The following is a 10,579-nucleotide window of genomic DNA, read 5'->3' as shown; positions in this document are numbered from 1 at the left end:
TGGCAGGAGTCAAATCAAACCAACTCCATTAATCATGTATTGCCTCGTGGGCTACCTGTTTTGAGCTCAAAGATGAACCCTTAAAGGTTAACCCTTAAAGTTGGCTTTCCTAAGGGGCCTGTCATAAGATCTGGAGGCCTATATGTATTCTGTTAATTTTGTCTAAGAGTAAGAAACGTCAGTTTTGAGGCCTAGAAACTCGCTGATAGGATGGACTGCACAGTAACAGCTTTGCAGGTTTTGCTGTAGTGGGTGGGACAAGGCTACAAGACAGACCCACACTGGCGTGCAAATATAGTATGTGTATGTGTGTGTGTGAGAGAGAGTGCGTCGAATTTAGAGTGGAGTGATCTGACTGCAACAAAACAGTTTATTACTAGTAATGAGGGTTTATTTGATTCAGATGTCAAGGAAGGCTCTGATGTAAAATGACCCTGTTAGTTAACCTGTGGGGTCAGATCATAGAATCGGGTTGTTGTTTTGTCTTAACAATCTCTCTCTAGACAGTCTGGTTTTAGGAAAGACAGAATCATTTTATTTGATACAGCACACTGCCAGCAATGCAGATCTGTTCAGTTGGGGAGCAGGGTTTTAACCATGACCATCATCATAATCATGGTGAAAGCTGATGTTACAGCATCATCCAGCTTTAAGAATCATGGGAGCATTCCTGAGCAGGGCTACTTGACCCAGTCCAAGGTGTCTAAAGTTATTCGACTGGGAGCTCCCACAATCCCTTGCTCTCCGTATGAACGTCCCTGGTAGGGTGACACTGTTGTGGTTTAAGACCACATACAGCAATGCAATCCAATCCCATGCAATTCAATTCAATTCAATTCAATTCAATTCAATTCAATTCAATTCAATTCAATTCAATTCAATTCAATTCAATTCAATTCAATTCAATTCAATTCAATTCAATTCAATTCAATGTTATTCATTTATATACCGCCATTAACAACTGGCATGGTTTCAAGGCGCTTTACAGAGCCCAAAGCCTTGCCCTAGGCAAGCATACGGGCCACCGTGGCAAGGGTACACTTCCTTCTAATAGGAAGGAACCTTGAGCAGAACCCAGCACCCAGAGTGGGAGGACCCGAGGAGGAATAAGGTGCATCCACTGCCTCTGGAGGTAAGATCTCCGCTGCCTCTGGAGCCCACTGCCACTGTTACCTCCTTCACAGAAATGACAGGTGATGTTTTAGCCACCCCCCCTCACCCTGAACATATCCCATTCAACCTACTGCAGCGGAAATGACAGGTGATGTTTTAGCCAGCCCCTGAACATAACCCATGCAAGCGTCCCCGGTGAAGCTGATCAAAGTCAATCGGTTTGGGTGACATCATATTGCATTAAAGATGATTATCAAAGGGCGTGTTCACAACAGCCCAGCAGGTTCAGCACCAACAGATGAAGGACAAAAGAAAAGGATAGATAAAGAGTGGAGAGTAGAAAAAAACAACCCGAAGAAAACTGCAGATTAAAAAACAACAGTAATAAACATCCGGAAACAATCCACATGGAGTTCACAGTACTAAAACGCGATCGGCAGTGATGGATATCAACGTTACTCTTTAAAAACACAAAGTCTGATTGAAAAATGTCTGAATACGTTTTCCTTAAAGTGAGAGCGAGAGGGGAAAAATGAAGGCTTCAGAAGAGCTCCTCCTCTTAATCTTGGCATCTTGACTTGGGAACATTTCAGTACTTGGGCGTCTGAATTCGACGCAGGTGATGTGATTGTGGTCTCCACCAACATGCAATGTTTCCACCACATAATGCAGAATGATCAAATCCTACTCTACGCACAGTATATCATGCACATATAATCTATGGTACATATACACAGAATCCCAGAACAGCAAGTGTGTTCATACCAATTGACATTTTTTCCCACCGTATTCAATGATGAGACTCGCACTGGCTAAGTGGCAGGTCAAAGGTCAGGAGGGTCTAAGGTCACAGGGTTCTGAGCCCAAACTTCGCAGGTATCTCTGAAACTCCGTCCCGGATCCACCAAATCCACCCCACGGCTAGCACATCAGCTACCTAGGTTGCCACCCATTAGGACCCTTTCATGAAGCCAATGGCGTACCTTAAATTGCATATGCCTTGTCACAATGTAACTAGACTCTTAGTAGACTCTAAGTACAGTGTAACAAATTGAGTTATAAAGAGTAACACTACACTGATACTTTGTATCATACTTTGTGTGTGTGTGTTACACTGTATTCAGCGGAACAGATTGAACAAAGCGAGGCCTATGTCTAATATAAAGTATTGCCATACTTCACGAGTTCTTTCCCTTCCACAGTCACACGTAGCCAGTGTGCTAAAGTCTCTCTGTGACGACGGCCATGTCGCATCCTGTCTGGTAAATGCGTGTCTTAAGTGCAGAAGGTGTTTGACCTCCCCAGAGAGGCGGCTCAGCCACCCCCTCTAGCCTGTGTGAGGTCAAGGCACTTGCAGAGAGAACTGCGGCCAGGCGGGTTTTGTTTGGATTTCGTTTCGCTTTATACATTCATCTTTTCACTGTGGGGCCCATGGAAGTGCATCCCCATGCAGCCAGTCACTGAGTAAGAGGCTTGGGATAAATGCTCTGATCTGATGAAGACATGTCACAGTAGTCTGCCTATATGAGAGATATATGAGAGTACAATAACTTTTAAACGTGGTGTTTGCAGTTTGTGTTGTCAAAAAATGTCAATAATTGTGTTATTTTGACAGAACAGTAAAAAGGCAATGTTCCCGTTACATGTGATTGCAATACATTTGTGTACCTTTATCAGGGCTTGAATATGTAAACAAATGCCACAAATCACCTGAGCAAGACAGCCATAATGCCTAAAATGCTCACGGACACGTCTACACTCTCTCTTTTGAATAATTCCTTTAAAATGACATTGGTGTAGGAGGTCTTATTTATCTATTTAATTATTTATTTATTTAACAACAAAAACTGCAAACTGCACATGTAGAACATCCCCAATAGCTACTGACCCTGGACCAGATTAGGCTCAGATTGAGGCCAGATCTGCTCAACAGATCTAACTGGGTCTCCATGGGAACCTCCTTCAGAAATCGTCACAGGAGCGCTAAACACTCTATCCTGCTTATATCCATGATCCATCAGTAGACTGCACATCTACAGAGTCATATAACACTAGTTCAGCAGTAAGCTACATTTCAAACAGGAAAGTGGCTAACATAACCTCACAGAGTCACACAATTTAAGGAATCAATTGAATTTTTGAATTCCGTCAAAGACAATTCAAATATAATTCTCAACAAATACAGAAACCTATATGGCGATTAAGGTGTGCCCCAAAATGACACAATTGTGAAAGAATTGGGATGCATTCAGTTACACAGAGACAAAACAATTTGGACATGTTGGGGTGGGATGCTGTGTATACGCGCTGGAGTGGAGTGGAGTTATGTGAGAGTACACTAAGAAGTTTTTTGGGGATAGCTATATATTATACTGCATGTTACTGCCGTTGGTCAAATGTGGATCTTCAAAAAAAACTGAAAAGCCTTCTCCAGTCTTCTCCACAACATCCAGATCTTCTGGCTTTTTCACTACTTGTCTGTGAAGGTCGTCACGTATGGCCACATTTTGTCACCGTTGATTTAAACTGCAAAAGACACTGGACAACTGAAACAAGGTCGCCTAAGGGTTTTGTGTTTCCTGATGGGAGGATGACAGGTTTGTGCTTCGGTCTGGTGCAAGTTAACATCAAAGAGGGAACAGTAGGAATACCCAGCATCGGGAAAAAGAGAGAGATGTGGTCGTGATTGTGACTTTTCCAAAAACTTTATGGCTGATTGTGAACGTTTCCTGAATAGTTTTCGACCTTGCAATTGGCTACTGGATTAGTTGTGCTTGTGTTGACTTCCGAATTTAACACCCAAAGACTTATTTCAGAACTTGTTTCAAAGTCCAGCTTCTCTTTGCGGCCTGGTTTAAATGCTAAAAGTGACCCTGTGTGACCCCCAGATTGACCTTTGTTTCCATGGCGACCATTTATTTCTTGGGATGGAACACCATAAGTGGCCTCTCCTCGTGCCGCTGCCAGGGACTCTTCTTATTCCCATCCTTGTCTTCCGAGTCGTCATCCGGACTCGTCACCGAATCGCGGCGTGACTCACTGTTGCTGCTGCGTGAGCTGTTGCCGCGGCTGCGACCTTTCCGGCTAGGGGGTGACCCTCGGAGCTCCTCGGGGCCCTCGTCCAGAAGTGGAGTCAGCGGGTTCTCCAGGGGCGAGCCGGCCCCCATCCTGGCCACTCCCCCACTCAGCTCCAGAGCATCCTGATAGGCCAGTTTGGAGTAGGGCTTGACCCCGCCGCCGCCGCTGGAGCTTCCATGACCCTTGCGGCCCGCGCCGGAGCGCTCGTCCTTCCCGTTGTCCCTGCTCTTGCGTTGGCCGGAGGAGGAGGGCTGCTTGCGATCCTGGCTCTCCTGGGAGAGGGTGTCAGGGCTGCAGTCCTTGCTGCTGTTGCTGGCATGGGTGTTGTGGGTGGACGTGGAGAGCGTGGTCGGGGTGGAGTGCGAGGAGGTGTGCATCATGGGGTGGCTGGGGTCGGCGCTGACGTCGATGTACGAGTGGCGAACGTGCGCGTTGGCGCGACCATCCATCGAGATGAACCAGGCGCGTGGGTGCTGCTTCACGCCGAGCTCCAGAAACTTCTTTTCCGTCAGCGCCTGCAGCTCGCCGTTCATCTGTGCCATGGTCGAGTCGTTGAACAGCACCGGGATGTGCACGGAGCCCCCGGGACCCGCAGATGCCCAGCCGCTGCTCTCCGAGTCGTCCGGGGACGAGCCGTCCTGCTGCCTTTGCTGCTGGGAGCCCTGCCCCTGTGAGCCCAGGTGGTTCCCACCCATGGCTCCTCCTTGGCCATCCTTGTCCCTCTCCGACTGGAGCTGGCCATCTTTGCCCTGGTCTCCTGTGCCAAATTCAGAGGACAGGCGCATGTAGTGGGCCGGGATGACCAGAGTTGGCACCATACTGCGGTAAATGTTCTCCTTCATCTGGTCCAGGGAGCTGCAGAAGATGATCTGACCCGGCTGGGTGTTCAGGGACGTGGGTCGGGCGAGGTGGTCTGCTGCCTGGGACACCTGGGAATACTCTGGAGGCTTGTCGGGTGGCGACGAGGGCGGATCAGAGGTGTACCCTCGGTTGTCGTTAGCAACGTTTCTACGGAGATAATCGTTGTCTTTGTCTTCGCCCGGGCCGTAAGTGCGTCCATACTCCTGTGAGCTTGTCTCCGTGGCGCAATGCACCTTCATGGGGAAGCTCTCGCCCTTCGGCCCCCCCTTGGAGCCCTTATTCTTGGAGTGGCGGAGCTTGTGCGCGGGCACGTGCTTGGCAAACTCATCGCGGGCGCTCTTGTAGTCTCTGGAGGGCGAGGCCTCGGACCTGATGGCGTCCTGATTGCCGTTGGACGTGCCTGGTTCGCCGTTCCCGCCGCAGATAAGATTGAGGCGGGACATCGACGTGCCCTGGTCTCGCCTCGTGCCATTCAGAGCTGCAGAACTCTGGAGCTTCCCTTGCTGTCGCCGTGGTTTCAGACAACGCCTCCTAGAGGGAGAAAACCATCATATGTCAAGTAATAATATACACATCAAGCCTCTAATACTTACTTACCGAGAGTAAGGTCATGCCAGGAAATATCAGACTGAGGCTTTAACGTATCAGCTCAGAGCATCAGTCTTTTATATTATATGGCATTTTAGCTCCTTTCATTTTGTAAATGAAAAAAAATGGTCATTGTAAATAGAAAACCTGTCGTTTTGTTCAGCTCTAAGGTCTTCTCACGACACAGTGTGTTTCAGGTGTTGCCTAGCAACCAATTACTTGCTAACTTCAAGTTACAATGATCAATAGAAAATTGACAACATGGCTCAACTAAAATGGCTTTAATTTAAATTAAAGTAACAACACAAGCGATTCAAACTATAGTAGTCTAGTCTTCATCATCACTTTCAATAACACATTTTCGCTGCTTCTAAATTTCCTCATGGCTGTCTATCGATATCGCTCATTTTGAAGATGACCTCAGAGGGCAATAAGGATCCGTATCAGAAACCGGCGAGGAGGTCAATTCGCGGCTGGCATGACTACCTATTAGCCAATCAGAACGCTCGTACTGTCGTTGCCATATAATACTACTCATGATCATTTTGGATGGTGGATGTTGGTAAATAGAGGTTCATTGAAGGTTAGAAGAAGCGACCTTCTCAAGAAGGGCTGACAGGAAGACATTAATAAGAAATAGTAGCAACATAATTTTCACAGAGTAATAACACAGATATTTCCGTGGAATAAAGAAAATGCTATCAGACACCATGCTTCTGTCTAATGAAAGTTTTGAACATTCTAATAAAAGAATGCGTTTATCAACAATGTTAGATTCTAAAATTCCACGTTATATTCGATGGACCTAGATATTCTTTAGAATGTTCGTTCTACAACATTCTAAACACATCGGTGTGACAGTACCTGCTGCAGGGTCGATGCTGATTTAATAATGAGCACAGCAATAGACACAGGGAGAACCAGCTCTGATTTGGGCCCAATTCCAGACTGGTTCTGAATCAGATGTGGTCCCACACTCACTCACCTGCAGTAGTAGAGGAGCACACAGAGCAGCACCAGCACAAGCAGGGCCAGCGAGGCCAGTATGGAGAGCAGGAACAGGGTGTGGTAGGCCGTGATGTCCCTCAGCCCCGGATGGCCAAGTCCTGCACCTGGACAACAAGGACACCAGAGCTGGTAAGGGGCAAGACTGCAGACAGCCGATGTGTGGTCAGATCCCTGTGGTGTTTCAGTTCCTACATGCCGTGCTTATCGCCCATTACCGACCAACAAAATGCATTAGTGCTTATGTGGTTTGTTGCCGTGGTATTTCATTAATGAGCATGCATTTCAGATTATTGTTTTTGAAAAGTGTCAACTGCAAGTAGAACATTTCGCAAACATCTTCTACCACTAGTTCAAAATCATTCATTTTGCAGATAGGAAGTCACAGTGGAGACAAGCTAACATGATTTGATGTATTGGTTGTGATGCAACTCCACTATCTAAAAAGATGCATGGGAAAAGCTGAAGACAAGGCAGGAATTCAGCATTACAGATGGGAGTTTATCGATCTTAATACAAGCCAATGAGTTTCAGCACAGACAGAGAGAGGAGAGAGGAGGGAGAGAGAGAGTATAGGGAGGATGGGTTGGAGGGAGAGAGAGAGAGTATAGGGAGGGTGGGTTAGAGGGAGAGAGAGAGAGAGGATAGGAAGGGTGGGTTGGAGGGAGGTAGAGACAGAGAGAGAGGGAGAGAGGGATGTGGGGATGAAGGGAAGAGAGAGAGAGAGAGAGAGAGAGTGTGTATGTTCACCTGAAGTAGAGGGGAAAGCTGCCACCCAGTAGCCCAGCTGAGAGGCCATGAACTCCCAGGTGAGCTGGGTGCCCTCTCTCTTAATGTAGCCCGTGCCATTCCTCACCCAGAGACCTGAAACATCAGCATCATCAGCATCATCACACTCACTCACACGTGCCACACTGCCACACACACACACAAACACACACACTCACACGTGCCACACACACACACACACACACACACACACACACACACTCACTCACACGTGCCACACACACACACACACACACACACACACACACGTGCCACACACACACAGATATGCACATACACGCACATATACACGCACATATACACGCATATATACACGCACATACACACACACACACTATAACATGCAAGCATATTATCCACACATCCACACACATCTAGAGATCTTAAACTAAAGATCTAGCACATTGCCCACATACACACACTCTCCTGCCCCGTGTTGGCACCTCCCTTCTGAGCTGTTTTTCCCTGTAGTGTGTGTGTGTGCGTGTGCGTGTGCGTGTGCGTGTGCGTGTGCGTGTGCGTGTGCGTGTGCGTGTCTGTGTGTATGTGTGTGTGTGTGTCTGTGTGTCTGTGTGTCTGTGTGTCTGTGTGTGTGTGTGTGTGTGTGTGTGTGTGTGTGTGTGTCTGTGTGTGCGTGTGCGTGTGTGTGTGTGTGTGTGTGTGAGTTTACCTGTCTTGCTCTGGTAGGTCCACACAGGAATGCTGGTGGGGCTACGGAGCCGTGAGTCTGAGGGGAGAGGTACGGACACGTGGAACGGCTCGCTGACCGGGATGGGTCGGCCCTCACGCTCAAACAGCTGGGCACTCACTGCAGCCACAGCCGTCAGCTCCACCCAGCCACTCTCCCCTCCTGGACACACACACACACACACACACACACACACACACACACACACACACACACACACACACACACACACAAAAGGTGTCATAATCACACATAAACAGACAGACATTATGGGTGAACTCTATCCATTCTATAATTTGAAAAAGGGAATATCACACATAGTCAGCCCAAACATTCTGTCTGTCTTTATGTGTTTTCTCTTTCTGTATCTCTTTCTGTGTTCTCTCTGTTTGTCTCTCTTTCTGTGTTCTCTCTGTTTGTCTCTCTTTCTGTGTTCTCTCTGTTTGTCTCTCTTTCTGTGTTCTCTCTGTTTGTCTCTCTTTCTGTGTTCTCTCTGTTTGTATCTCTTTCTGTGTTCTGTTTGTCTCTCTTTCTGTGTTGTCTCTGTTTGTCTCTCTTTCTGTGTTCTCTCTATTTATGTCTGTCTTTCTGTGTCCTCTCTTTCTCTCTCCTCATGATAATCTCCTGTTTCTTCTACTCATTCGCCCTGCGTGACCTTTCCCCTCACACGTCTTGATCCGTTCTGTGCGTTCTTTTGCCTTCTCCATCTCGGAGTAGTGTTCCTGTCTGTCCAGGATCACCTGTGCTGTGTTGTTCTCCTGCAGCCAGTCTCACCTGTGCTGTTGAGCTCCAGCCCCAGCAGGTAGGGGAAGCTGGACAGCTCGTCGTGGGCCATGGTGGTGGTCAGGACGGCCGACACCTCCGCGTAGGAGGAGTTCAGCGGCACGGAACGCCTCTGGAGCTGAAGACGAGGCTGGTTCCTCACCCCTTACGGCACAGGACAGGGGGACGGGGAACATTAGGAGGAGACGTGATGCTTTTCATGGGGTCTACATGTTTAGCCTGGCCATTACCAGCCTGTGACTCCATTTCATTCCGTCTTTCAGTCTGGGCCAACCCAATGCATTTTGGTTTCCGAGATCGGCGGGTGCTTATCTTGAGGTTTAAAATCATTGGAGTTCCCTTAACCAATCAGCAACGTTTAGTAAGCATTCGGTAGATTAAACTCTTCCCAAAGCCAGTTGGGAGAAGAGCTACGACGTCCTTTCCAATCATAAAACTTACAAGAAAATACTCTTGTTCTCCTTTTAATTTTCTGATGTTCTCGAGAGTTGAGACAACTTTTCCGATAGCTTTTCGTGTCTTTTCCTCCCAGGCGAGTTTTGCGTCACAGCTCTGAACTGTTCGCTGATTGGTCCTGCAAAATTTTGAGTTCTGGAGACGATTGTCAATGGGGTTGGGCCAGACTGAGTATGAGCTTGAAATCAATTCAGGCGGAAATACGTAGGCTGGTGTCACCAGGCTACTACATGTTACCTTCACAACTTAAAACAGGACAGTCCATCATATAACAGAGCGCTGTTAACTCTGACAGTCCTACAGAGGGGCCTGGCTCTTTGGCGTTGGGGTCAGAGTGCATGGTTACTACCCAAGGTGGACGTGTGCAGAAAGTTGGAGGTGTACTGAGGAGTGTGTGAGATGTACTGAAGCATGTGACTGTGAGAATTGGCAACCCAAATTATGACGTCAGTGAATAAAAAAAACACACAATGGTGGTTGAGAGGTCCACATGTTGCTAACACATTTTGCAATACGAACACAAACCATTATAATTAGCATGATTTAAATCATTATTATCCTCATGATTTAAACCATTATAGTCCTCATGGTTTAAACCATTATAGTCCTCATGGTTTAAACCAGTATAGTCCTCATGGTTTAAACCATTATAAACCATTATAGGCCTCATGATTTAAAGCATTATAAATCAGTATAGTCCTCATGGTTTAAACCATTATAGGTATCATGAGCGTAAATGTTTTCCTCCAAGAGGCTGATAGTAAAATGGGTTTGCTGTATTTCTGTGGATCTGTTGCTATGGAGACAGCGGTTGTAAATTGCTCTGTCATGAGGATGAACTGAAGGTTCCACAGAAACAGAAGGGTGTGAATAAGAAATGGGAGTTAGGAAGAGAGAGGGGGAGAGAGGGGAGGAGAGGGAGAGAGAGAGGAGAGAGAGAGGGGAGAGATGGGGAATGAGGGAGAGAGAGAAGGAGGAAAAGAAAATGTGAATGGGAGATGGGAGAGAGAGAGAGGGGATAGACGGGGAGAGAGGGAGAGAGAGAGAGGAGAGAGAGAAGGAGGAAAAGAGAAAGTGAATGGGAGATGGGAGTTGGGAAACAGATACATGTACCATCTTAGTCTTAGAATATGTACAGTCCTGCCATACCCTCCGAGAACAAGCTATATCATATCACCAGTTACTATAGGCCTGAACTCATAGGGTTTCCCCTTCTTT

At 47.2% G+C, this 10,579-nt stretch overlaps 1 protein-coding gene across 1 annotated transcript in view; it reads right to left on the bottom strand.

The window, feature by feature from the left end:
- Positions 1-4,028: 4,028 nt before the first annotated feature.
- fam171a2b (family with sequence similarity 171 member A2b) overlaps positions 4,029-10,579 on the bottom strand; it is a gene marked incomplete at both ends in the record, with an annotated part of 9,743 nt that continues 3,192 nt past the window's right edge. Inside the window, 5 exons of the mRNA XM_080840297.1 lie at positions 4,029-5,583; positions 6,626-6,746; positions 7,396-7,509; positions 8,105-8,284; positions 8,897-9,049. Of these exons, the coding sequence (XP_080696423.1) occupies positions 4,029-5,583; positions 6,626-6,746; positions 7,396-7,509; positions 8,105-8,284; positions 8,897-9,049 (2,123 nt within the window). The remainder of the gene's footprint in view (positions 5,584-6,625; positions 6,747-7,395; positions 7,510-8,104; positions 8,285-8,896; positions 9,050-10,579) is intronic.

This window comes from Sprattus sprattus, assembly GCF_963457725.1.
Source record: "Sprattus sprattus genome assembly, chromosome: 6".
In the NCBI taxonomy this organism is placed as follows: Eukaryota; Metazoa; Chordata; class Actinopteri; order Clupeiformes; family Clupeidae; genus Sprattus; species Sprattus sprattus.
This window is presented reverse-complemented; position numbering and strand designations above follow the sequence as displayed.